The 27,771-nt window shown below is 39.0% G+C and overlaps 2 protein-coding genes and 2 non-coding genes across 7 annotated transcripts; 3 read left to right on the top strand and 1 right to left on the bottom strand.

Moving 5' to 3' along the window:
- Positions 1 to 402: 402 nt before the first annotated feature.
- On the bottom strand, positions 403 to 16,799 carry st8sia5 (ST8 alpha-N-acetyl-neuraminide alpha-2,8-sialyltransferase 5). Of its 4 annotated transcripts, none has more exons than XM_038733189.1 (9): positions 16,076 to 16,799; positions 11,363 to 11,470; positions 10,954 to 11,049; positions 7,385 to 7,477; positions 5,306 to 5,467; positions 4,447 to 4,591; positions 4,188 to 4,300; positions 2,783 to 2,875; positions 403 to 2,674 (listed from the first exon to the last, which is right to left on the bottom strand). In XM_038733189.1, exons 1-9 carry the CDS (start codon positions 16,219 to 16,221, stop codon positions 2,212 to 2,214), a joined length of 1,419 nt encoding a protein of 472 aa, XP_038589117.1. In that variant the 5' UTR covers positions 16,222 to 16,799; the 3' UTR covers positions 403 to 2,211. The 4 variants fall into 4 exon arrangements, with proteins under 4 accessions (XP_038589117.1, XP_038589118.1, XP_038589119.1 ...); XM_038733190.1 differs by having other exon boundaries at positions 5,306 to 5,392; positions 16,076 to 16,798; XM_038733191.1 differs by lacking the exon at positions 10,954 to 11,049 and having other exon boundaries at positions 16,076 to 16,797.
- A 4,312-nt stretch (positions 16,800 to 21,111) lies between these two features.
- Positions 21,112 to 24,578, top strand: rpl37 (ribosomal protein L37). Its single transcript, XM_038733188.1, has 4 exons — positions 21,112 to 21,205; positions 21,980 to 22,115; positions 22,541 to 22,625; positions 24,468 to 24,578. Exons 1-4 carry the CDS (start codon positions 21,203 to 21,205, stop codon positions 24,535 to 24,537), a joined length of 294 nt encoding a protein of 97 aa, XP_038589116.1. The 5' UTR covers positions 21,112 to 21,202; the 3' UTR covers positions 24,538 to 24,578.
- On the top strand, positions 21,823 to 21,902 carry LOC119915184. The gene has a single exon (XR_005446922.1). It is a non-coding gene; the product is annotated as a small nucleolar RNA SNORD72 (small nucleolar RNA).
- LOC119915183 lies at positions 23,539 to 23,618 on the top strand. The gene has a single exon (XR_005446921.1). It is a non-coding gene; the product is annotated as a small nucleolar RNA SNORD72 (small nucleolar RNA).
- Positions 24,579 to 27,771: the final 3,193 nt, after the last annotated feature.

Genomic DNA, 27,771 nt, shown 5'->3' with positions numbered 1-27,771 from the left:
ACTCGAACACCTCAACAGATAGCCTAGCACAACTCAGATATGATCTGCCATATCCCAAGTCATTCTTGGCTGAGTCAGTCAGGGAGAGGACATTGACACCGGCCACTGCTTAATAATTGAGAAGTTGACAGTAGCTTTGCCTGATGACTTAATTGGAGCACAAACCAGAGGTAAACTGGTCTGAAATGAGACATTTTAATTAGCATATTGTTTCACCCTCAACAAGCACAGTATGTGGTGGTCAGCACAAACACAGGACATTTATAGGACAGGACCTAAATCAGGCTGCATATTAATGTCTGTTTTTATTTGTGGCAAATGTATTATTTTAATACATTTATGAATAAGCTCCTATACCCACTCACACTAATGGACACAAACAATAATAATTAATCCATTAAATACAAGTGAGAAAATCCAAACAAGTTTATTTACAAACACAATACCAGTATAAAGAATGATCCAGAGTAAGTTAAGAAGCACTGTGTCATATATTACCTCCATTCAGTACACGGACCAGTTCCTTCCTTTTCCATTCTTGATTCACTTGTGTCTGTACAACAATTTAGCGGTCAAGCCAAACGTTATTGGTGGTCAAATTTGCTGAACTCATTACTCTTGTGCATAAACACACAAAGAGTCTGAATAAATGTTGAAAGAAACCTGTTTAAATCTTATTGCCAACGATGTCCTTCAATTGTAATGGACAGCCGAGCATGAACAGAGAAGTGCCAAAAGATTAAATTACAGTCTGTTTAAACCTTTTTGCAGTGTACAAGAAAATAACAGTTAAAAAAAACTAGCATTCTAGTGCTTAAATGTAGACTGAATGTTCACAGTTCAAAGAAGAAGGCAAAATAATACAGTAAATAAAGTGTTGTAGCACTTCGCAAAAGGGCTGCAACCATATTCTTGTATCTTTAATCAACGAGAACTGCATCCACTGTTATACAGTTCACTTCAATGACTTCGTTCAACTTTCTGTGAAAAGGTTTGTGTATTTCTCCAAAAGCACGGTGAGCTTCAGCAGAGTGTAAACATATTTCAGTGATCATTGAAGCAGGCACACACAAAGCCAAGTACAGAGTAAAGTCATGCAGAGCATTACATGATTATGAATGGAGTTTACAGGGAGTAAGACTTAGCTAATTCCAATAGAATATAAGATGAGAACTGCACATGAATTTCTATACCTCAGACGGTCTTAAATGTCCTTCGATTCAAGGAGACAAACTAAGATTTAGTTTTATGGTAATGTATTTGTAGATAAGCAAAACACATGGGTGCATTGCATATCATATAGAGGGGTTTGATATCTCATAAGGCAGCATGGCTTAAGACATGAATGACAGCTAGAGGCTGGGTTGCTCAGTGCTATGTTGCTTTACAAATTGGACGGCTTTGAAAATGTCAAAGATTTGCTGAGGCGGTGTCATTGCAAAATATTTATCTGGCTTTTGCCAAAACACACCTCTTCACATCTTTTCTTATACACCCTTTTTTCACCAGAAATATCGGAGGACATTTTTAAATGGGAGAAGGGAGGCCACTGAAAACCGTGAACACTGTTGAAAAATAGTGTTTTAAAATATCCACCCAGTGACTCTAGGTGAATAGGAAACAGATTACAAAAGTAGACAATTGGACATTTAAAATTTTCTTTTTTTTCTTCTTTTTGAAATATTAGCTTGAAATCAAGGTGCAGGTTTTGTTTTACACAAACATTAAAAGCTGCCACATCAGCAGAGTGTCCGACATACAGAGAGTAGAGAGGGGGGAATGAGGGGGCAGAAAGACACCCACTGCTGCCCATTTCAGCGTAAATATCTGTGCAACGTTGAGTAGAAAACAACACCTCTTTACAGCAGAGCCACTAGAAAACTTCACAGAAACAACATCACTATGAAGAACACTTTTCACATTATAAACAAGCACCTATGGTGAGAGACTCAGAGACAACCATAGTGATTTGATTGGCTAAATAAACAACTTAAGATACACATCAAAAAGAGAAATATGTTGCCGATGAAAGCAAGCAACTTTCAACATGTTGTTGAATTGGTGACAGCAAAGAAGTATACGCTCTGAACCCCCTTTTTAAACAGGAAGGAAATAGTGAAATGTCCCATTGACCGAAATAAAACACATTAGAGAAACCTGATTTAAAGTAAACAAACTAAATAGTAAAATGTTAAATGTTGGAGTGAGGGATCACGTGCACTGCCCTGTGTGTACGTTGATGATCCCACGAGTGTGCATGTGAATGAAGTTGAAAATTTCATGGGGCATCGCGTGGAAGCCTGGCCGTGGCTTTACGTTGTCATAGTAATGGTGAGTGATGAAGATGCCAGAGGGGTTCATGGGAAACGCCCAGAAACCGTAGAGGTGGACTTCCTCGCACATTTCCAAGGCGGCAGTTACGAGCATCAGGCCACTGCTGAGCCGTTTGGCCCGGACCCCCTGCACCGCCCAGAAACGCTGCACGTTGAGCAGGTACTGCGGGTGGAAGAAGAACACGCCTCTCTGGGAGTCGAAGTCATCCAGCATGTACTTAACTCTGAACGATACATCGGTGTTGCGGGTGTTGTAGAAGGCAGGAAGCACCACTGAGGAGTTCTCGTAATTCTGGAGAACTTCGTAAAACGGACGCCGCCATTTCTCCAGCTTCTGAAATCTGCAGGGGAAATGAAAAATGAGATGACGAAAGACAAAGGAGAAGGAGACACAGATGGGAGATAGAGAGACAGAAGTGATCTCCTGCTCAGACCCCTATTTACAGTACCTCTCAGTAATAATGCTCGGATTTATTGTCACCAGATCTGTTTTACTGCCAACATCGGCTGTGTACTTCTCATTAATAGGTGGTATGTTGCACCTGCAAGAAAGAAAAGTCCACTGATAAAGGAATTAAAATGTCTTTGATTTGACTTGACACATTTCAAACTAGTCATGCTGATGACACATAATGTGGAGCTGCACAATTAATCATACAATAATTGTGATCAGGAGTGGGGCTTCTACAATAAATCAAACTTTTTGCTTAACCCCTCAAATCATAGCTTAGAAACCTTAACTAGGCTTTGTCAAGCTTTGGTCTTCCCCACATGCTGAAGCAGTTTGCATGAAGCTGTTGTGGTGCAATAGTCCATATAAAGAGCTTGGAGGGTCGTGTCTTATTTATCCTTTCCCAAACCGAAAAATACAACAACTTTTAGTGGAAGGAATTGATAAGACTGTGAGTTTGTCCACTCTAATGCAAGCTGCAGATGTTAGCATGTTTGGCTAACGAGCTAACTGTAGAAACCTAACCCAGTGTTACTTCTATGGCCAAGGAGCATCATTATTCATTTTTTGGAGTTACAGGTTACATTAAAAAAACAACAGCACACCTAGTATTTCCGTACTGTGTCCAAGCTGGTCCTGGATGCTACTATATTCAAATGTAGGGTATTGTTAGCAGCTCTTTCATGCTTTATTTAGGGAAGTTTGCTCTCCAACAACTCCAGCCAAACTCATTATCCAAGATAGTGTTACGTTCACCAAACACACCGATTAGTCCTCATCTTAAAAGCCTTTTCTCTTGCTATATTAAAAGTGAAACATCAGTTTCAAATACGAACAATAAAGGATAAATCTAACTTATGTCTTGCTTGTATGTAAGCTAAGCTGATAAACAGAGTTAGTTAGAATGAAATACAAGTCTAATCTTGCACTTGTCCTTATCATACTTGTAATACTATAGTATAAGGACTATAACTAGCGCTACAATGCAATAAAAGAACAATGTTGTTTCTTTATTTCTATGTTTTCTCATCCGCTTTTTGCTTGGGAAATGTTGTTTTAGCCTCAGACTTTCAGCACGATATCATGTAGTGCACATTAGACATTCTTTTACAGGATTCCTTTTTTAATCAAAAATTGTTTTAAAATTATATATGATACATATGTACTGTGTGAAAGCTCATACTTGGCTCATCTGGTGCAAATCAGACAAGAGTGTAATCCTACACAATTTTCTATCCAAGTCTTTTTTTGTGATTGCATGCTCTGTTTTCATTGTTACTTAGATTCGTAATTACAATGTGAAACTGAGGATTATGTTATGTTAAGTGCAATAGAACAAAAGATTGTAACTAGAATTGTGCAGCCGTCATGCAACAAACACTGAAAGATTATATCCTGTATACCTAAACACAAAATCTGCTGAGTCAATTTCCTTTCCACATTTGCTGTTCTTGATGATGCCGCCATTTCCAATAACAGCACATTTCTTGTACTGTGATTTGGAATACGGCATATCCTAGATGAAACAGACACGTGTTGTTAATGTCAGACAGCACAGAGGGCTCTTGAAGCAAATAAATTCTATCACCAGGTTTAGTAGCATCAAATGAATGGCAGATTCATTTAGCAACATAAACACTCATAAACAGATGATGAACTCACATCTGGGAACATCTTGAAGACCTCATTTGCAATGGGAAGAATACCACTGGTGTCAACTTCATACCTCAGTTTGGTCCCTGCGGGAGTGTTCCTCTTGGTGGTGAACAGAAAGGAAGGAGCATTACAGCAGCGAGACAGAGACATCCTTTAGGAGGACACCAAGGAAAGGATGGAGTTAGTTCATTTGTGAGAGTTTTATTTGTGCTGACTTTATTTTTAAAAAATATACCAGTTTTTGCTTTTAATATATTTTTCTCTTTTCTTCTGATCTTATTAAAACCCGGTATGTTAAGTAGCAAAGTATTGGCTTTGCTGCAAACTGGGCTTTTACATTTGAAGGTGACAAAATGCAGAAATTTCCATAAAGCATTATTATAACTAAATAATTTTATGTTTAATATGGTATAGGGCTATGCATTAAGAAATATATATATTATTTTGTTTGCCAAAAACTAATTTACAGATGAAGAAATGTAGAGTATGTTACCCTACATAGTGACATTACTTCTATTTGGGGTCAATAAGCCCCTGCAAGAGTCTAACTCCCTGTTTGACCCCTTAGAAAAAACTGTTATAAAACTCAATTAACAAAAATCAAAATAGACTTGTGGTGGGGCAGTCCTATTCAAAAAGTCAACACCAATTACATGTTTTACAGTCGGAGTCTGTGTAATATTCTGTGGCAGACTTCTGAAATATATCATTAGTTCAAAATCTCATTTTTTTAACAGTTCTTGTAAAAGAACATTTTTAAATGAATGAAAAAAAAGAGGTATGTGCAGTGTGCATACTGTATGAGATTTAAGAAATCCAAACATTCAGATGTACATTTCTTCTGCTGAGACTGAGCAATGCTTACTTGAAGTTGCTTGTCTCCTCCTTGTTCTGCTCCCATCTACACACCTGCAGGTTTCGCCATCTCTCAAACAGGTCTGAGGTTTTCACCCTGGCAGACAGGCAGAGAGACTTGTGGAATGAGGAAGGATACCCATGGCCATGTATTTTCCGATTACCCAAGTTTCTACAAGGGTAGTAAATTGAAGAAACGTCATAAAAACAACTCAAAAAGACAAACAAGGGGACAGACAATTGCAGGGATGGCTTTACTGATGCCACTGGATCTAGGCGTGTTAATACAAAGACAGTGGCTTCAATGAGCATGTCTGTAAATAGCATTCCTTGAACTGGCATTTCCTTTGAGATGATTGGGAGATGTGATTTGCTCTGGGAGGCAGGGTGGCACAATTACTCTGACTGTCTGGCAGAGTGACAGTAGCTGTTCTCTGCCTCAGCCAGTGAGCGGCTCATGGCCCTTCATCAAGGTCCAAGAATGTGTTCGACATTAAAGATTGGCAGCCTTAGGGACACGCAGAAAAGGTCATTGGAAAATGTTCACATTCATACAAGAGGAAATGATTTCTGTTTGCATAACTTGATTGTTGAGGAGTGCCCTGAATTTGGCCAATAATCATTATGCTAAACGTTATGTAAACTATAGTGTGAGAAATAATGTGGAAAGATTTAAGTATTGTTCTCTCAGTTTTACTTCAGTTTTTGCATATTTGCAGTAGACAACCTGCTGTTAATTAGATAATCACAGACTCTCTGCCACTTGATCCCTTATTGATTTTTAAAAAGAACAGAGTGAACTAATCAGTGCTCAAGAGCCGTCAGATAAATTAATGGTAACCAACTTCATTCTCTATGAATCTCTGTTCATCTGAACTGATTCATCTTTTTCTTTTTGGATTAGATTAGATTGACTTTTTTGTCCTTCTCAGTGAAAATTTGTCTGGGTTTTTCTCAAAGGTACATTCAATGCACATAACAAAGCACATTACTAAAAACATAAATATACAGTGACTGTCACTTATGTTTATTAAAGAATTCCTACGACTGCATCATAGTCATGGGAAATGTTTGTATCGAAGCCAAGACCTGACAGACTCTAGAAATTAATACAATAAATTATGATGAGCAGAATATTTGCTCTGCATAAATATTAAACTGCAACACATCACTTTTTGGGCAATTATTATACACATTTCAAAACTAACATGCTTACTATTAAAATTCTAAACTGAATAACTGGGTTTCAAAGGTATACAAAATAATATAAAGAACAGTATAAATAATATACTGCCATTCTTTTGACACTTCTGTTATCTCTTGTTGTGTGTATATTTAATCATGCTAGTGGCGCGGCTTTAGGGATTATACTGTCAATCAGCTGGCCCACCACTTTGGCCAGACTATTAGATGGACTGCCATGAAATTTTGCATGTTGTTGTGATGTTGAAATTTGTGATTTTGACTAAAATGTCTCAGCAACTATTGGATGGATAGCCATAAAAATTGGTACAACCATTCCTGTTCCCCTCAGGATGAATGGTGATAATGTTGGGGACTTTTCATTTAGTGCCATTCAAGGTGAACTAAAACTTATTTGTCCAATACTTTGTTTCACTAAATACCTACTTTGTATTTTGTGCTAATTGCTAATAGTATTGTTATTGTTAGTACGTTAGCATTCTGATGTTAGCATTCAGCACAATTCAATGCTGTGCCTAAGTACAGCTTCAAAAAGTCGAAAGCATGCATGCAGACAAGTCTTGCTATATTCTTTCTTTAAGTCCTTTTTGGACGCTTCAAAATCCTCCAGCCTCGAAATGAACAAAAATATGTTTAAGTTAATAAGTTTAAACATAAGTTTAAGCACGATCATTCTTTTTAATGTTCCACACACAATATTAATGGTTGCTTTTTTAGAATTAAAGTGACAGTTCATATTTGTTTCCTCAAACCTGAAACCTGTGAACTAAAGTATATCCATGCAAAACATAGTAGGTGGTGAATTTTCTCACTGCTTGTCGATCACCTCAGGGGGGGAAAAGATATTATTTCAAATAAGGTTGTCTACCTCATAATGAACACTCACATTGTCAGGACTTTGACGTCCATAATCTCCTGTCTGAGTTCCCTGCATGCTGTGGAGTTGTACTCAAAGGAGCCATCATAGTTTTCCAGATACCTGCAGGGATAAACACAGTCATCCTCTGCCTAAGCCTCTTCACACACAAGAGAATCAGCAGAATTAACAACAAACACTAGAGATAAAATGCAATATAACAGCATTATAACAGTGTGCAAAAACATCTTATATTTACTACAAAATGTCTATGGTTTGACTTAATGAAATACTAAAATATCAGTATAGCATTGTGGGATGACAAATGACAGAAGTGATGAAACTGATTTTCGGCGTCAGAAACAGGATAGTATCATACTGTTTACTGGACACTTGCACCAGATTCTGTTACATCTTAGTCTAAACCAATGTGTTACACTAACCAAAGAAAAATAATACCTCTCATATTTTCACTTATCAAATTGGTTATGATGAGAACTTGCATGGTTTAAAACTGTTTGTCTGGGATAAAAATGTGTATGTATGTTGTATATTAATTTAGAAGAGAAACCGAAAACAGTCTGAAAGGGGAAAGGGGTTGATACCAGCCAGTGCATAGCTTGTTAAAAGGGTGGATTAGATAGCGTTAGCAGTTTAGTGTCTGTTGGTTGAGAGTGTCTGTGTACATCTATCCTTTTAAGTCATTATCTGCATAAAGGTAATACTGTATGTCCATTGTGCAGGCAGCAATAACTCAGAATTTTGACTCATCAGCGGCTCATTTCTTGATGTTTTCATACACTGTGAGCATAAACACATGCACAGATGTTCATGTAAACAGGTAATCATAGAGGCTATAACCAATAAACGTTTTAAAATTTAATATTTAATATTTATTTAAACTGGAGCTAAATAATCGGAGAAACTCAAACAATCACTATATCAAAATGGCAACATTAACCAAAAGCAAACAAGAATAATGTCTTCAGTAGGGTGGTGTGACAAAATGGTTCTGCAAAGAAAGTTGAAAGGATTCAGACATCAATTTATATCAAGGTGCTAATATGTTACAATTTATCTGTGCACTGATGCCTCATTTCTTGCAGCACAACATTGTATTTACATGCAATCAGCATGCAGTCTGGATAAAATGATGATGCTGATGCAGTTTGATAGGTTAGATTTTTAAAATGTAAGCTCTGAAATTTGGAGTTGCTTTCTGCTTTTCAGAGTAATGTATGTTAAAGTGAGACTTTGTGACTTTTGAAAGAAGAAATAACACATTCTTCTTGTAATTGAAAGTTGAATTCATGAGCAACAAAACACAATGGCTCATTTCATTACAATCAGGAGTTTTGCTGCCACAGTTTTACTTGGTCTGGTATTGCCAGCTTTTTTTAGCTAATGTTAGCAAACTTTAGAAATATGCTATCTAATTGATGTTAATGAGTATGTCCGCTGACTTTGACTCTCTTTGTTATTGTGCATCTGTTACGCTATATTTTAGCATATCACAGATAAACATGATGGTGTCTTTAAAAGCAGCTGACCCAAGAAAATGTTGGAAAAATAAAGGCAAATTCGATGTACCATTGCCTTGTAATTACCACTTGTGGCCACCGTGGCCACTGTTCAGCAAAAGTTAGTCTTTTTTAGTATTGTGGAATTAAGTTTAAATTCAATATATTTTTCTTATTGGAGGCTACAGACCAAAAGGTTACTTGATTTTCCAGATTCTGAAAACAGATCAAACTGTTACATTTATTTCTTTACCGTTTTGTATTGCCAGTTGCCTTAACCCAAGTGCTTACTTGGAGGGAAATTGAACTCAAGTGTCTACATTAAAATTACCACAAAAAGGTGCTACTTGCTAGTGAAAGCAATACATTATCACAACACAAAATAGAAAATATTTTGAGAAATTAAGATCTGAGGCAGGGGACTCAAATGCAAAGATTGGAAGAAGCCTCTTTTTCTCTGCATGCCTAATAGTAATTTTTCACATTATTACATATATTCAGAACAATATGATGGTATTTTGGTTTTGTAATTCCATTTGACTAATGACTAAATTAAGTGCTTAAAAATTTAAAAACTTTAAAACATTTTCTATTTCCATGCAAACCCAACATTTTGTCAGTATGCTGTGCCTACACAGGACTGTAGCAATAAATACACACTAAAAATGTGAGAAATGATCATATACCAAATTATTCTTTCGGATTCAAATTATTCTATTAGTCTCACCCACAGGCATTTTCTCTCTTTAGCCTTAATCTATAATTTTCCTTTTTGCTTTGGGCAGAGGACCACAGAACATCTCTCTCTGGTTGCATTTAAATAAACCTGTTTATATAAATAAATAGATTGATCCATACAGCAAATCTTACTTTTCTATTTTACTTTTATTAAATTCAGCAATATCTAACATACACAGTAATAATTTTTCAAAATATACCCCTTCTGGCGTGTGCTACATCTGAATGTATGTCATAAAATGTTTTTCAAATGTATGTATTGCCCATTATGTAATGCTTGAGGGAATGTGAGGGGATTTAATTCCAAGATGGCAGCAAACCCAATGTGTATTTATTAGAATGAATGTTGTTTGTTGCCACATTAGATAGATCGGATGTAGTGTGGTGTTTTGGAAGATGGATAATATTGCAAAATATTACCTTAGGCTGTGGAGGTAAATGAGGCGAGTTAAAAAATAATAATGATAATAATAAATGAACAGAATGAGCAATACAATTGAGGTATGTATAAAAGGAACAAGATGCTTGGATGAAATCGTAGAAATAAGGAACAATGAAACTGGTTGTCTACATCCACCTGATGATGCAGTGTATTTCTGAGGGTTTACTGAGAGGAGCATCTGTTTTATCATCATCTATTTGACACATTGAACAGGGCTATCCATGCTTGCTTTAGCTAAGATGATGAAACCTTTGCAAGTGTTCTCTGTTTAGTTCTAAAAGCAAGACAGTAATTCACTTGAGATGTGATGAACTTCATCTCCTATGGCATCTTAGGTTAACCATATAATTCTGGTTCAAAACCAATTGAGAATGAGAAATGTTTTAGAAGAAGCATTTTACCACAGATAAAGACATCTACTGCACAGTGCAATGCAGATTTGGAGCTTTGGGAAAGGTTTCTGTCTTATTGTAATAAGGAAAGGAAAGTGGAAAAGGGGGTAAATCCAGGTCGCAGAGAGAGACAATGCAGATGTGAGAAGGGGAGATAGGGGGAGCAGAGAGAAGTGTCCCTACTATGTACATGGCATACACACAGAGCTGTGCAGAACACATGAGACACAGATTGAGGAGGACAAGGCATTTGGAAATGAGTGCTTGATGGGACATAGAGGTACGAGGAGAAGCCAGTACATCAACAGGAGACGGTGGTTCTACCAGCTTCGGAAGGGGGAATGGGGTTTGGGGATCTGGGGTCGAGGTGAACGGGATCAGACAACATGCAAAGTGCAACCACCACTGAAAAAATATGAGAGTTTATACCTTTCAAACTAATGAAAAAGAAAGAGGCATTCTTGCGTTTCTGTGAAAATACTTAAAAATGCCTTCAAACTGGCCTACCTTTGAGAGCGTTTTTTTTTCTTCTTAATATCGGCTAGGCAGGGTGTGACTATTACGGAGATCTGTGAATCTGGCTGAAAATTCTGACGGAAACATCTGTCAACATGCAGACAGTTTAAGTTAGAGTTAAATGTATGATGTAGCCCTGTCACCACCACCCCTGCTGACTTCCTAAATCTTCAGATTTAAAAACAATAGAGCAAAGAAAGTGTAAATATGTGCAGCTCGTGTTCTCACTATAGCATCTGAGAAGACTGGTGGGCGTTATCAGTGGCCCAGTCCACACATGCAGTGCTGGGTCGTCATTATGATGGCTTTGAAACTGAATGTTGTCTCTCACTCTATCTTTCTCTCCCTCACACTCTCTCTTCTCAGAGGTGTTGTGCATTCAGTCACGCTGGAAAGGTACCTTTTCCTTCCATTTCTGGCAGGCTTCAGAGATCCATCATCCGAGAAATTAACGGGACCGGTCCAATTTCCTGTCTCGTCCCCTTTGAGTCGGCTAAACTGTTGCGCACTAGTAAGAAAATGAGTCAGTTTATTTGGGATTTGTTGTCCTCATTGTGCAAATGTCAAACACACATACAACCAAGCCCATGTGTTCACTCACAAAACTCGAATTTGCACATTCACGCACACATACAAATATGCATTAAAGGGGACCAGCTTTTTGGCTCAAGAAAAACAGCCAACGTATGACACCAAACATGGTTAGAATGAATTTTTGGTTGATGACATCATGGTTTGAATGGTTAATTTATGCTCTGCTGGGCCGTTGCCACTATCCTCGGTGTGATTCAAACATTCACACTCTGCAATATTGGCCTGCAGGAGTGTTAGACTTGTAGTTCAATATATTAAAGTCACAGCGACTTAAGGGAGGAACAGTAATCGTTGCCAGTGTTGCTGCGAATGTCAAATTAGGAAGAGATGCCAACAGATTTGCTGAGTGTAGATAGGATAAAATAGCAGACCATGTTTTCAGCCAGATATTACTGTTAAAGGGGATTTTACTAGTCATGTTCAGTACTACTCAGCCTGTGGAAACAGTTTTTCTGTGGCTCTCGGTGACCTTTGTCCAGTATGAGAAAATAGGTACAGGTGGTTAATAGCCCTCACATCATGTTGTGCATTCTGAATGAACCAACTCATTTTAGAGAGATGAGGGGCATCAGAATGCTCAAAGCCGGCTTACAGTAATCTACAAAGAGTCATTTTGGGGATAGAGGGGTGGGGGTGGGGGGGGTGTTACACTTACTGGTGATATTCTACACTTTTGTTATTGTCTACAAATCCCATATAAAGCAAACCTCTAGTCTGTGGCCCCAAGTCTATTAGTCCACTGAGCAAATACTTAAATACTAAAAAGGCCCAGCAATTAACAGCTGGACACCGCAGCAGTTTACAGTAAACTTTACTCAAACAGGAGAAATTTGTGTATATGTTGGGACTATTTTCAGCCACAGATTTTGTGCGTTGGCTGGTATTTATAGTGTCAGGATGGTGTAAGTGGGGCTCTCATAAACATCATTGCAATGAAGGAAAATGTTACCCGGTAAAACGGTGTGGGTCATTTATGTATTTTTACTTATTCTCTGAACAACAATGGAAGTCTATGGAACATAGGAGTAAGCTATATCAGGCTTTGGACACACCTGGGATCATTTCATTTTTGGTTTTGGTCTTTTCATGTGATATATAAGAAATACATAGAATATCACCAGATGTATCTGCTAAACATGTTAAGGGTAGTGTGTTACATCTTGATTTGTGAACAGACTACTTACATCCCATACATCCAAATATCAGTGGGTGTACAACTTCTTCTATTACTGACTTATTATTATGCAAGTATTCATGTGTGACTCATTTCTGTGAGTGCTCTGTGGGTGTTGTGCTAAATTCAGCAGGGAAACTGAACACAAAGAGCCTTTCTGGGTGCATTATGTGCATTCATCATCGGGGACTTGTGTCAATACATATCTGCAGGCACATTTGACTTCTCTGAGTCCCACTTCAGCATCTCAATAGCACTTCGCAATCAGTTGCAGAACAGAACACACTAAAATCAGAGAGATGTTTGTCGTCCCAGTTTAGAATGTGTGCCTGAAAGAGGACAGCTGTCTGTTATACAGAAAAGCTAATCAAAAAAGCATCATTTAGTCTCTTATAACATTAATCATCACCAAAACACAATCTAAAATGCTGTGGGTTATATAATAGATATATATATAAAAGATTATACATTACTGATATTTTCCAACATTGTGGCTACCCTATTCGATCTCATGTGACTACTTCTGACAAACAGATCAATCCAGTGTCTTCAATATCAATTATCTCCAAATGGCTCAATTATGAGCACAACTCAGACAGTAATCTAAGCAAACAACAAGCAAGAAGTTGCTCTGCAGCGCTAATGTGCTCTAATTCTGCCCTTGAGCACTGTTAATGGGATTTAGAAGCAGGAGGGACTTTTATATAATTGGTTTAATGTGGCTTTGGTTTTTAGTGAGGACCAGGCACATTGACTCAGATGTCCATTTAGTAATTCCAGGGGTATTTCCTATATCGACTAAAGGCTCCACGAATGATAGGTACTTCACTGTCTTTATCAAAACAGGAAAATGAATGCTGTCATTAATGAAAAAAAAAAAGATTTAATCTCCTCTCGATCTCTTTCTTGTTTCCTGTAAATGTTGAAAGTACATTATGAACTGCGGTCTCATGTCCTGCTCTGTGCTAGAATCCACGTGCAGCCTGGTCAACCGCATGTTGAAACTAAAAAAGAATCAGGGCGATACAACCGAAATACATGATGCACCGAGAACGGCTCATAAACACATTCACGTGTACAAAAGTGCTGAAGTGGTTTGTTTGTTGTTATCAACCAGTAGCCAACAATTTTGACATAATTGTTTATGTCATTTACCAAGAATGCCAAAAAATCAGCTTTTCTTTGTTCATTTATTCTGCATTTCTTTTTCTGATGTTTTATAGATAAACAATATTGACAGATTAACTGACGATGAAGATTATCATTAGTTGTAGCCAAATACACAGTTCCAAAGCCGCTCATTTTTGGATGGTTACCAATCCACTCCAGCTCGGGGCCTTTGCTTCTACTCTTTCTTGCTGAGAATATTTTTAGATATCACCTTCTTCAAGTCAAATAGAGTTGAAAGTTAACTTGTCTTCCTTTTACGGAAGTGTGTCACTCACTCATTTAATAAGCTTCCCACTTCAATCCTGCACTGCCATTTTACAGTCCTACATCTTCCACAACAGCTTCATTCTCATGTGAGTGAAGGCAGGCAGAGAGCTGATTCATGTGACACCCTAATGTGAATCTATTGAAATTCAATGGCCAGATTAATCAAGTACAACAATGTTTGTGACTTTGTTTGACTTTAATGTGGGTTCCCATACATTTAGATCAGAGCCCTTTGCCCTTTGGTCATCTGGGATGGATGTATGCACAAAGCGAGCTGGTCTAAGATTGATGATACATCTAAATTGTTACTCCCTACACAATCTAAGCACCTAAAAGACTCTTCTGCTGATGTTCTAGCTTAAATTTTTGGTTGTTTTTTTTCTGTGATGCCCTGAAAAACCAGAGTGCATGATAAACACTCTTCCAGGATGTTCTTATGCTTGGATTTAGAAGAGGCTGGGTGCGGCAGAACCCATGTGGACAACGACTTCTGGTCATTTATCCTCGGAGAGACATCATAAGATGACGTCTTCTCTCTCGTCCCTCTCTCTCTCTGCACACATACACACACAAACATACACACGAAAACAGTCATTTCATCACACCCTCTCAGTCTCTCACTCTCCCCATTTCCTTCCTTTCTCTCCCCCACTTGTTCTGTGTGTGTGTGCAGACAGACTGTAGCAAAATGGCCGCTGAGCCCACTGGTTTCTGTTGTGCGGCTTGTTCCCCCCTCTCTCCTAGGCTGAGCGCTAGGAGCATGGTAAGGACACAGGCGAAGAAAGGTGCGTGTGTCTGGTCTGGATTCATGCATCTCACCACAGAGGTCGGGATGCCATGAATCCATGTTGAGTATTGTCAGACCAGCCCAACAGGGTGGCAGGGGAGGGGTTATATGTGGGGAGCTTTCAGATTGCAGCACATATACGTTTGCTTTGAAGTAAACATACTGTATATGTGCTGTCTGTGCAATATCTGGAGGTGGGGATAAAGTTTTCAGATTGTTCCTTATGCTTGGGGTGAGATTTGGTGTTCTTTGTGAGATTCTTTAAACCACCTATAAAGATCAAACATCCCGGCTTCTCAGCATCTGCTCGTCTCACACTGAAATTTGTCTCCGAATATAAAGCAAACAGGTCTTTAAATGGGTTTAGATGAGTGCACCAGTAGACTTCCAACCAGGGTTGAGCTCAAGAAGACATAAATACTGTTGCAGAGGTATTATAAAACATGGCTCTGCAGTGGCTGTGAGTGCACCAAGTGCAGCCTGGTAATGATTTATTTAACAGGGACCAACAAGAAATACACATCATCTTTATCATGTTGATATCTGTAATCATCATCAGCTCCAATAGCTTTCAGTTGCATTATGATAATCTGATGCCTCTGTAAGATGTAGGCTAGGACCAGTCAGGAAGGCTGAAACGGAAAATCAAATAAAGATCTTTGGGGAAAAAAGAAAGGGAAAACATTACCATACACAGCTGGAGCACTGTGTATGGTATGAATGTGATGCTTCATTTTCAGAAAATATCACAAAAATAAATCCAATGGAAATTGTTTCTATGCCACTGGTTAAAGAAAGATGGATGGTTAATTGCTATTGTTCTTTCCAGCCATTAAAGCTTGTTTTCCCCATGCGTCCCGACATGTAGCTCATCCAAACTATTTCCATTTATACTGAACAGTTTATCAATATACCATTCACAATCTATATTCCACCATTCAGTCAATAATTGGAATTAAACCTGAGCAATAAGCCTTACACAAAACGGCAATGAAGGCATGCTTTTTAAGGCTGAAGGTTATCCTTACAGTGTGTAGCCTACAACTCTGCCATAAACAGCAAGGCCTGCGCTCTAATTGCCTTTTGTTAATGAAGGCCAGACAGAAATAACCGACACTTACCTTTTAATGTAGTTTTTTCCATAGAGAATCTGTTGCAATAGTGTGACGAGTCCAAATGCGCAAATAAAAATAAAACACAGAGATCTATTGCCAAGTATATCTTTACCCGACGATGGGTCGGAGTATCCCATTCTTCGGCGCAGCATCCAGCGCTGACGGTGACACCCAGTTAGGTGTCTCTCTCCGCTGCATTCAAGACCAGGAGCGCCGGTGTCTTGTATCTGCTGGCGGGGACATTGTCCATCACCCTTCTAGGCTGCTCTCATGCCGCAGCATCATTGGTGTTGGATGATAAGCATCGCAATGTATCGCCAGCTGTGACCTCAGTAGCAAAACATTAATGGACCCGTGTCCAGTTGTGCTAAAATCTCTATTTTATATCGGCTAATTTGCAAACGAATGGGCGTAAAAACATGAAATGATAAGTTCTAGGCCAGATGTCGCGCACTATAGGCTACTCGTCTCGACGAGGTGCAGTCGCTCGATCGGGGATGCAAGCAATGCAGATTATCCAAAATAACAAGCTCAGAGGGCTTTTTGTCTACAAATAATCCCGAAATGTTAAATCACATAAAGCAAAGACACCAATCCCAAGCGCTATTTTTTTATCTTCAAAATTGCTGATATGAGCTGCGACAGAAAAAAATAACACATCCTTCATGATTCATCTCAAATCTGAGCATGGCTGCGTGACTGAAATGTAAAAGGAGGAGGGTGCGACTTTTTTCAGCCTGGCAGCCGGGGGCGCGCCGCGTTTTATTCAGATGCTCCTTACTCAGCCAAAAATCCAAGGTCATGGTAGCCTTTACAAGGATGCACCTGCTGGCTGAAAATATGTCACCTGACCTCCATAGGCTGCAATTTACCAGAGCCACTAAACTGTAGATTACATAATATAGGCCTAAAATTAGCTTTCACAGTAATTTCTTCAGATTAGATGCTGTTGCAACACAGTGCACTTTGCAAGTTGAGCTGGTTTTATGTCTCAATAGCCTATTCTTTGTGCTTTTTATTCATTGCAGTTCATGACAAAGGGATGGTCAAGCTGTTTTCTGCACAGTATTAACAATACCTATTTTCTGTATAATGGCTAACAATGTCTCCCACCACTGTTCTAGGGCCCAACGACAATGTCAGACAGCATGTGGCAAACTAAACCCTGATCCCACAACAGCAGCATCTTCTCAGAGCCAAACTCCTGACAAAATCAGCAGATCTGTCTAATGCTGGTGCTGATAACTGTATTAGTGCCATTGATTTCTGCCAGTGTCCAATTTGACAGCTGTTTGATCAGTCTGGGTCACTTCAGCAGTATGCATTAACACCTTTACAAACAGCGGAGTCGTAGGCGGGTGTGAAAGAAGAAATAGCCTACCAATAATAGTATAGAGTCTTAATTCGAAAAGAGGGAATTGTTACTCTGCACCCAGCCTGTTCTCATGCTCAGGCGTCACATGTACACGCTTTGTAAAAGCCGTGTCTATTGTACGCAAAGTAGCGATTTTGCGTGTATAGTATACGTCATGTGTGTATGAGACGCATCCAGGCCGCGTGTGTATGTGACGCCCCGGGGTGGTCACTAATTAGCTAGCTAGCTAGCTAGCGATGTTTTTGTTTAAGGAGTTGACAGCCCCCTCAAGGCAACTTCCTTAACCTCAACCATGGCATTAGTTAGTGCCTAAACCTAAGTCAGTAAATATATGCATGCAAAATCGCAGTTTCGCTTTTACAAAGCGTGTATATGTGATGCACGAGATGCGATCGGGTTTCTGCACCTCACTCAGTTCGTGAGCATGTTTGCATATCTGTTAAACTACTTTATTTTTATATTGTACAAAGGACACACATCATTTTAGCATCTAGATCTCAGAAACACCGAAATTTCAATTCTAGCTCATCTATTTCTTTACTTTTAGCCATCTGTTGTTTTATTTTTTGCCTCTTAGCCTATCTGGATCCCGCTCAAAGAGGCAGCATGCTGAGCAAAGAAGCCAGCAGACATCCTTCTCTCAAGTCGTGGCTTTCAGCACCTGAGGCACTCCCAGGCCAGATTGGATTTGTAGTTCATCAGCATGTTCTGGGTCTGCCCTTGGGCTCCTGCCAGTTGGACGTGCACATAATATCTCCACAAATAAGGGTGACTGAGACTTCACCCACTCCTCTCAACAGAGTGACCCAGACAACCTGCAAAGGAAGCTAATTTCGTGTCACTATCTGGACCTTGTCATTATGGGCTTGGAACATATCCATGGCAGTATTAGCCTTACTGGGTAAACTGGGTAACTCCTGAGTTAATAGGGGACCAACTAATTTTTGGGTTACCCAGAAATTGGGTTATTCTTTTTGACCCAACTTCTGGGTTAAATACCTGACCCAAATGTTGGGTTAAAAAACAACAACATTGTACTTAATATAACCCAACTTCTGGGTTGAAATAACCCAGAAATTAGTTGGTCCCTTTTTAACACAGGAGTTGGGTCAAAAATAACCTAACTTAGGTTACTATGCCAGTATGCCTTATTTCAGAAAATAAAACTGCTTTACATTACATCTGTCAGGGTGTGGTGCAGGCAGAAGAAGAAGAGGAGGAGTCCAAAGTTCAAATTCAAATGTTTTACTAATAAAGTAACTCCAAATGGTACACACACTAAACAAGACTACATAGTAGAACAGCCAAAGAATGACTGAACTGAAGGAACTAAATACTAACACAGATGAACACTGACTAAACACAGGTGATGCAGATGAACTAAATGACAGAAACCATGGAAACAGATGAGTGGCTGGAAAACAGAACAAAGGAAGACATGTGACTAGGGGTGACTGTGACAATATTACACACTTCAAGCACTTTTTTTGCATTAAATTAAATTCTATATAAAAAATAGAAAAATAAACAACTCTTGAACATTCTCTCTCAAATATTTGACAACGTTCAATAACTGGATTGAACTTAAGGCTTAAAGTCTTTTAACACTGATTGTGTCATGTCATGTGTGACTTTACACGGACATTAAACTAGTTAAATGTACATGGCCACCACAGAATTACCACGGCTAACGCTAGTCTCAACGTAGCAACTAAGCCATGGTAATTTTTTCAGAAAATGGTGCTAAACTAGCAACGGGGACATGGACACAGAAAAGTTTACGTTGCATCAACACTGAAAATACTCACTTACCTTGAATACACGACGAAGTTGCACCAAAGAAGCACAGGCCATAACAGACCGAGCGCGAAGTGACGGTTATTTCAAACGATTTTCCAAAATTCCAGAACAACTGCGGGGTGGTTGTTAAATTTGAGAGAGAGAAAGCCAACCCTATAACCCAGAACATGGGTTAGTCTTTGAAAAATAACTCAGAAACCCAAACAACCCAGGAATTGGGACCTATAACCCAGAAAATGGATACTCTCTGAAAAAATAACCCATAATTTTAATCCAACACAACTAACACAGAAAATGGGTTGAAGAAATAACCCAGGAGTTTTTAGTGTGTACCTTTTATTTATATAGCAATTTTTATAAAACATACAGTTATAAAGTGCTTCACATGTAGAAATACAAGTATACACATACATACATGATTCATAGGCAAATATTAAAGCGAATGGCCAAAATAAAAATAAAAACTAAACTAAAGGCAAATAGAGAGTGTTTCTAAAATGGCTCATGAGTAGAAATGAGTTTTCAGTATAGCCGCTTAAAACAAACCATAGATTGAGCAGATCTGATGGAAAGGGGAAAGTTATTCCAGAGTTTAGCGCGGTCACCTCTGGATTTAAAATAGGATCCAGAGAACTTAAATACGGGCTCAGCCCACATGCTCATATATGTGGGAACAGGCCATGCAAGGCTTGTAGGTGATCTTCAGATTTAGAAGTTGATTCTGTACTTTAGTGGAAGCTGGTGAAGAGAGGCAAGAACTGGTGATGTGGGTCAGATGACTATTTGTTAACAGTCTTGCTTCTGCATTTTGCTCTAACTGAAGAGGCTAGAGAGGACAGAGTAATGCAAGTAAAGAGGGAGTTACATTACATTAGTATTTAATGTTAATTACATTTAGTAATTTAGCTGACGCTTTTATCCAAAGTGACTTACAATTACTATATATGTCAGAGGTCGCACACCTCTGGAGCAACTAGTGGTAAAGTGTCCTGCTCACCAGAGGCATGTGTCTTATCCACTGCCCCATCGCCAGCCACAGTTACAGTCTAAACACACTTCAGGGTATGTTCTAGAGGTTCCACGTTTTTGGTACATAGGCCAAATGTTATTTAAACAATACTTTTCAAATGAAGAAAGAAGATTGTATGAGCTATATGGGGCTCAAGGTTCAAATGTTGGTCAAAAAGAATACAAAGATTTATCTTACATGAAGCAGCAAGAAATTCAGCCAGTCCCGTCTTCCCTGTGGGAAGCGTTTGAGTGCACTTTGGATTCTACAATCTCCCGGGGAAGAAGGAGATGCCATGATCATTCAATGTGCAAGGTTTGAAATCAAAAATTGTTTAGAAGCAAGAATTGATATTGAATAGAATTGCGACCCCAAGAATCAAAATCAATTTGAATCAAGACATACTGAAGGATTGACTAATAGAGATCAGACCAGAATATACTGCACAGAGTAGGTCGTTGATGAACTTAACCATGGCTGCTTCTGTGCTATGTTTGGGGCGAAGCCAGATTGGTATTGTTCAGACATTACTGACATAAGACATTATTGTTCTCAAGGTGGATCTGTAATTGAGAACTATGTAGAACCACCCTCTGAGGAATTTTGGAGGGGAATAGTGTTATGGAATAATGATTAAGCTATGGCAACTTTCAGTGAAGGAGGAATTGTACCATTGAACAGAGGACGTCTGCGTCTTCTGAATTAAAATATATGAAGTTGAAAAGACACTTTAAATAAAATAACATAAGCAAATAGGCCTATAGGTACAGACATGTAAATGAAATTATGTTCTGCTTTCGCTGAATATGTCCATCGCCATTTCGAATCAATTCATGAGAAAATTCTATATGGGGATGCATTTCTGTGTTACACAGGAAGCACCACGGATGTAATTTGATGCAGCGCACGCTCCCCTTCCGGTCTCTTTTCCCTTAGCCACCGGACGAAAATGGTAAGCTGCAATGCTGGCAGAGAGAAATCTCTTAACATCTGTGCAAACTACTGTTTATGTAACACCGAGTGTTGGTGTTTCGATGTCGGAGAAACATTGTAACGGTTTGGGGGAAGTATTTTTGATATGAAACTCAATTTTAATATAGTTGATGTTGCGGTTGTTTCATCCGTCCAGCGTTTATTTGCTGCTCATATCGTTGAGGTTCAGTGTACAGAATGGGCCTGAATTAGCCGAGAAACGACCAGATAGCGTCAAACATAAATCTGAATATCTTCGGTAATGCCCGGCAGGTGACCACGAATGAATTAGTCATGTTTTTCATCTTATAAAAGTAATGATAGCTTCTTAGGCTCTTCCATAGTTGTTAGCATAACTGGCTAGTCTTTTCATGTAGCACTGAATGTGCTTCCTCTAAGTGTACACAGCCAGCATGCCCCAGTTGCAAACAGACTTAAACGCATGTATGTCTGAAAACGCGAATTTGGACGACATGTTACCTTTTTAGGGGCATAATAACTTGTAAATCAGTTGTGCTAACATTGAGGTAATGTTCAATATTCTTGCATCCTCACATCCAGCATCAGCTAAGTGGTGATTGCTGCCAGGTCTTGCCGGTCTTGTCAGTGATGTCTTTAAACACAAATGTCTGAACAAATGACTTCCTGTGATTCTTACTTCTGTGCTGAGACAAGACTTACTACCAGGGCTTTGAACTGTAGTGAAGTTTTTAGGCATTGTTTCTGACTTCTAATCTCTTAATTTACCTCTCAGACGAAGGGGACATCATCTTTCGGTAAGCGCCGGAACAAGACGCACACCCTGTGCCGTCGTTGTGGGTCCAAGGCCTACCACCTGCAGAAGTCCTCCTGTGGCAAGTGTGGCTACCCTGAGAAGCGCAAGAGAAAGTGTAAGTCACTTAAGGGCATGTTTTGATAACACTGTCCTCCTTATTCAAAACATTGTCTGAGTGTGCTGTTGACTCTAACATTCGCGGGGAAACATTGTTGAGGCATTTATTTAGTATAGGTACAAATGTTTGAAAGATGTAAAACAGATCTTGCATCATGTTTTGATTGGCTTAGTGTGGTGACACAGCCCTCAGTGACTATATTTATGAAATGGTGCCCCACCATAATGTGATGTTTTATTCTGGTATGTCCAGATAGTTGAGTGATACAACTGTATATTTCTATGAATAATACAGTCTTAGGAAAAGTCAGCATTTTTAAATCAGGATAAATGCCAAAAATAACACTGACAGTAAATTATCAAGCTCTACACTGATGTGAGTGGCCAGGCTGCCTTGATGGATACAATGTTTATTTTTTATAGACAACTGGAGCGCTAAGGCCAAGAGGAGGAACACCACTGGGACTGGCCGTCTGAGACACCTGAAGGTTGTCTACCGCAGGTTCAGGTAAGATCTTTTTGAGATGAAATTTACTCGCTAAGATAACAACAGTGTTTGTAAATGCACTGCTAGTAATGTGTCATTTCCGCAGTGAAAACCTGTTTGCTGTCTGTGCTTCATTTCAATGTTGTGTGTTTTTCAGTGCCTTGGCATTAGTAGTATAGTCATCTCCATATTAAGAATTTGTTAAACATGTAATTAACTCAAAGAGCACAGTAAATAAAACTGTTAGATGTGATAAACATCTTACGAAATGTGGTTGTAGTAAATTATTTTATCAACTACAAACATTGGATTTGCTATTGAGTTGTGTTGACTTATTCCCAACGGAATATAAGCAAGATCACTGCATCCTGCTTTTAGCTGCCAAGAGGAAGCTAATATTAGCATTTTTTTCTCTTTCAGATGGTTGTGTTGAATTTGCGATAGTGATATGTAATGGTTTAAAGACAAATGTTTATTTAAAAAATGTAGGATTACCATATGATCATCAGCTTTGTTGAGGTTACATCGTAAAAATCTTGGTTTGGGGGTAAAAAAGTGTACCCATAAACAATTTAAACAAATATTTACAAAAACTTGTCATTACTGACCTGTGTTGATAGTTTAACTGAATGCACCACAGATGATAAACATGAAGCTGTAAACTAAATTTCTGTGGTAACATGACCTGTTCACAATGCAAGTGTTCCTCAACCACACAATTTATTCACTTCCACTCAGTCAGAAAGAGTAAAGACATCTGCGTCTGTCTTTTGTCCCATCAATGGCAGGGACTCTGCTGTACTTGATTGGACAGTTATGTTACGTTAATCAGGCGTACTATAAAATGTTTGCAACCAGTTTGTGCTTTGCCAAATAAAGTATTGGGATTTTGTTAGCAACCTGTCCATGGTCCTGTTATAAGACTTTTCAATGCTGCTTACCAATGATGGTGGAAAATAAAATGTCTGAACAAATGAACTCAATATGATATCATTGTTTTCTCTGAGGTAAGCAGCATCATAAGATGAGATCAGTGATAAAACGGCAGCTCTGGAGTGCCTGCCCAGACGGTGTCTCTTAAATTTTTTCAAAAGCATTAAGAGAAAAAACACCCATTTTAATTGTAATATTACTTACACTCATTAGCATATTTTAGTAAGCTCGGGCCATCTTAACTATTACCCCATCATACGAAATGAATGTAGATGGCAAAATATTAACATTAAATGCTAAATCAGTTCAGTTATCCTGGTATTGGCTTTCTGGCTAACTGGGACACTTCAGTGTAACTGGGCCATCGTAAGTTAGGCTACACCTGTGCTTCCCCTGACAAGTCAAATTTCTGCTTTTTGTTTGGTTTTTGGATGACTCATTTCTTTTCAGATGACATTTTTACTGAAATGGCAATTTTCCGTTTTTTGTTTCTTTACCAAAAACACTAGTGTGCTAAACGTCATGTCGTCATTTGTTCCACAGACTTGCTGTTTATCCTTCGGTCTAAACAAGTCAAGGAGAAACCAACATTTAGAGTTAGTAGAATTAATCATCAGGTCTCAACATCTTCAGTAGTTTTAGCCTAGTTAGCTGACCAGTCTGTAACTGCTGGCGGTAGGGTTGAGCACTTTGCGCGTGCGTCGGACTTCTTTTCCCCTAACTCGCCTACACCTGTGGTCTTTCATTGCAAACACACCGTCCCCCCCCCAAAAGACAACATCTGCACTCGGTGTGTTCACTGTAGCTTTACCTCGTCCATGCTTGTAAAATATCTACCGTGTCCACGTCTAACATAATTCCAAGTTTCAGATGCATTACTTTTAATTACAGGGAATTTATCTGAATCAATAATGTTTTATTTTTTTCCAGGAATGGTTTCCGGGAAGGTACCACCCCTAAACCCAGACGTGCTGCAGTGGCCGCCTCCAGCTCATCCTAAAAGACACATTTTTGGTTAAATAAATGTGATGTTAAACAGGAGTTTCAGTGTTGTCTCGATCTTTCAAGCTTTATTGTCTGACCAATGATGGCTAAAGTCAGAGGTCGTGATTGATACAGATTTATACACAGGGTGTCAAGACTTTATTCCCACTTGGTTCGTTTAAAAAAATAAAATAAAAATTACATGTTTGTCAAAACTAAGAACAAAAACCTGAAATAAATGGTGTTTTGAAAGCATGACCTTCTGTATTACTGTTTGACGTTTTGTAGTGAGATCAGTGTGATCTGAGCTGTTTGAGTTAAAAATACAAACTAGATCTCTGCTACTTGATCCGGATGTTTTAGCCAACTATAGACCTATATCTAACCTTCCATTTCTCTAAGGTTCTGGAGAAAGTAGTTGCTAAACAGCTGTGACTTTCTACAGAGCAATAGTTTGAGGATTTTCAATCAGGATTTAGAGCTCATCATAGCACAGAGACGGCACTGGTGAAAATTACTAACGACCTCCTTATTGCATCAGACAAAGGACTTGTCTCTGTACTGGTTTTATTAGATCTTAGTGCTGCATTTGATACCATTGACCATCAGATCCTATTGCAGAGACTGGAATATTTCATTGGCATTAAAGGAACCGCTCTAAGCTGGCTTAAGTCCTATTTCAGATCGATTTCAGTTTGTACATGTTAACGATGAGTCCTCCATGCATGCCAAAGTTAGTCATGGAGTTCCTCAAGGATCTGTCCTCGGACCAATCCTCTTCACTTTATATATGCTTCCTTTAGGCAATATTATCAGGAAACATTCCATAAGCTTTCATTGTTATGCAGATGATACTCAGTTATATCTATCGATCAAGCCAGATGAAACTCATCAGTTAGCTAAACTTCAAATGTGCCTTCAGGATGTTAAAACCTGGATGACCTGTAATTTTCTCATGTTACTCAGATAAAACTGAAGTTATTGCTCTGGGGCCTATGCACCTCCGTGACGCATTATCTAAAGATATAGTTTCCCTGGATGGCATCGCCCTGGCCTCCAGCACCACTGTGAGGAATCTTGGAGTTATCTTTGATCAGGACATGTCGTTTAAGTCTCACATTAAGCAAATTTCAAGGACCGCCTACCAAGGATTACCTACGTAATATTGCGAAAATCAGGAACATCCTGTCTAAAAATGATGCAGAAAAACTAGTCCATGCATTTGTTACTTCTAGGCTGGATTACTGCAATTCCTTATTATCAGGCTGCTCGAAAAAGTCCATTAAGACTCTTCAGCTGATCCAGAATGCTGCAGCATGTGTTCTGACAGGAACCAGGAAAAGAGATCACATTTCTCCTGTTTTAGCTTCTTTGCATTGGCTTCCAGTAAAATCCAGAATAGAATTTAAAATCATTCTTCTTACCTACAAAGCTCTTAATGGTCAGGCACCATCTTATCTTAAAGAGCTCATAGTACCTTACTACCCCACCAGAGCATTGCGCTCCCAGAATGCAGGGTTACTTGTGGTTCCTAGAGTCTCCAAAAGTAGACTAGGAGCCAGAGCGTTCAGCTATCAAGCTCCTCTCCTGTGGAACCAGGTTCCAGTTTGGGTTCAAGAGGCAGACACCATCTCCACATTTAAGAGTAGGCTTAAGACTTTCCTCTTTGATAAAGCTTATAGTTAGGGCTGGCTCAGGTGAGTCCTGAACCATCCCTTAGTTATGCTGCTATAGGCCTAGACTGCCGGGGGATTTCCCATGATGCACTGAGCTCCTCTCTCCTCTACTTTCTCTCCCTCTGTATGCAACCTCATCCCATTATTGCATGTTACTAACACAACTTCTCCCCTTTCTGGTAGTCTTGTGCTTTCTCGTCTCTCTCCTCTCTCCTATCACTTCCTGCAGGTTTTCTGGCTCTGGAGCTGTGGAGTCTGGATCTGTGGTTGCGGGTCACCTGCTGCCCCCGTGTTCCTGCTCGACACCCTCTGCTGCAACGACTATTGTTGCTAGTCTTATTGTTATTATTGTTATTATAATCATTAACATTACGATTGTTACCATTAACACTATTATAAATATCTGTACCATTTTTAATTTAGTCTATAGCAACATCACCTTCACTGTCTGTACCTCTGTGTGTATATTGTGTAGGCTGCCTCCCTCCCCTCTCTCTCTCCTTACATCCCTCTCTTTTTCTCTCTATTCCTCTTCTGCTCTCTCTCTCTCTCTCTCCCTCTCTCTCTCCTTCACCCCCAACCGGTCGAGGCAGATGGCCGCCCACCCTGAGCCATGGTTCTGCTCGAGGTTTCTGCCTCTTAAAAGGAGGTTTTTCCTTGCCTCTGTCGCCTAGTGCTTGCTCTTGGTGGGAACTGTTGGGCTTCTGTAAATATCATCACAGAGTACGGTCTAGACCTGCTCTTTTATGAAAAGCGCTGTGAGATAACTGTTGTTGTGATTTGGCGCTATATAAATAAAAATTGAATTGAATTGAATTGCTACACTTACAACTTGGCAAGATTATTGGATCAAGATATGGAAACAGTTGCACTAAGGTACAACGATGTGAAACTACGTCAGAAGTTGTACCGCCATCTACAAACACTACGCCAAATTGCTTATTTTGGAGGAAAGAATGTGCTCTACAGTCCCCGTTGCTGAAATAATTCTTATTCTAGGCACTTTGAGGTGATCGTTTTTCTATTAAAGTTAAATCAATTGGTTTGAATAATAAACGCGCTGAAATCTGTACATCAAAGCATTTATGCAAATGAAATGAACTATTTGACAATACTTGACCAGTAGGATGGTGATAATTTAGAATTGATGTTTGTCAAAAATAAAAAAGGCTAACTGATGGCACAAACTGTTCTGGTAGTTAATTCGACTCACTGATTTCAGACAAGTGTGAGTGAATTCACTTCATCCTTATACTGCAAATATACTGTGTATTGACTGATATACTGTACTTCTGTTTTTGTCTTCTACTACTGGGAAACGCTTTGGGAAAATAACATCTGCTGAAATACATTTTTACAGTTCAGTTTGTAAGTGTCAAAGAAATTTGAAGTGTTATTAACTCAAGTGCTGTAAAGTGTTTCTGTGCCAGACAGCAGCTGAAAAGCTTTTTCACACACAAGCTCAATTTAGATAGTAATTTATTGAAAGCAAGCATTGTTTAAATACCAGTATATCAGTCATACAGTTCTTCAAACAGCAAACATTGTCGTGTTACTGTGGCTGCAGAATGAGG

This window comes from Micropterus salmoides, unplaced genomic scaffold, assembly GCF_014851395.1.
Source record: "Micropterus salmoides isolate LMB-PRFRI ecotype aquatic unplaced genomic scaffold, ASM1485139v1 Ms_hic_scaffold_20, whole genome shotgun sequence".
Taxonomy (NCBI): domain Eukaryota; kingdom Metazoa; phylum Chordata; class Actinopteri; order Centrarchiformes; family Centrarchidae; genus Micropterus; species Micropterus salmoides.
Note: the sequence above shows the minus strand (reverse complement) of the source record. Positions and strands in the feature narration are given on the sequence as shown.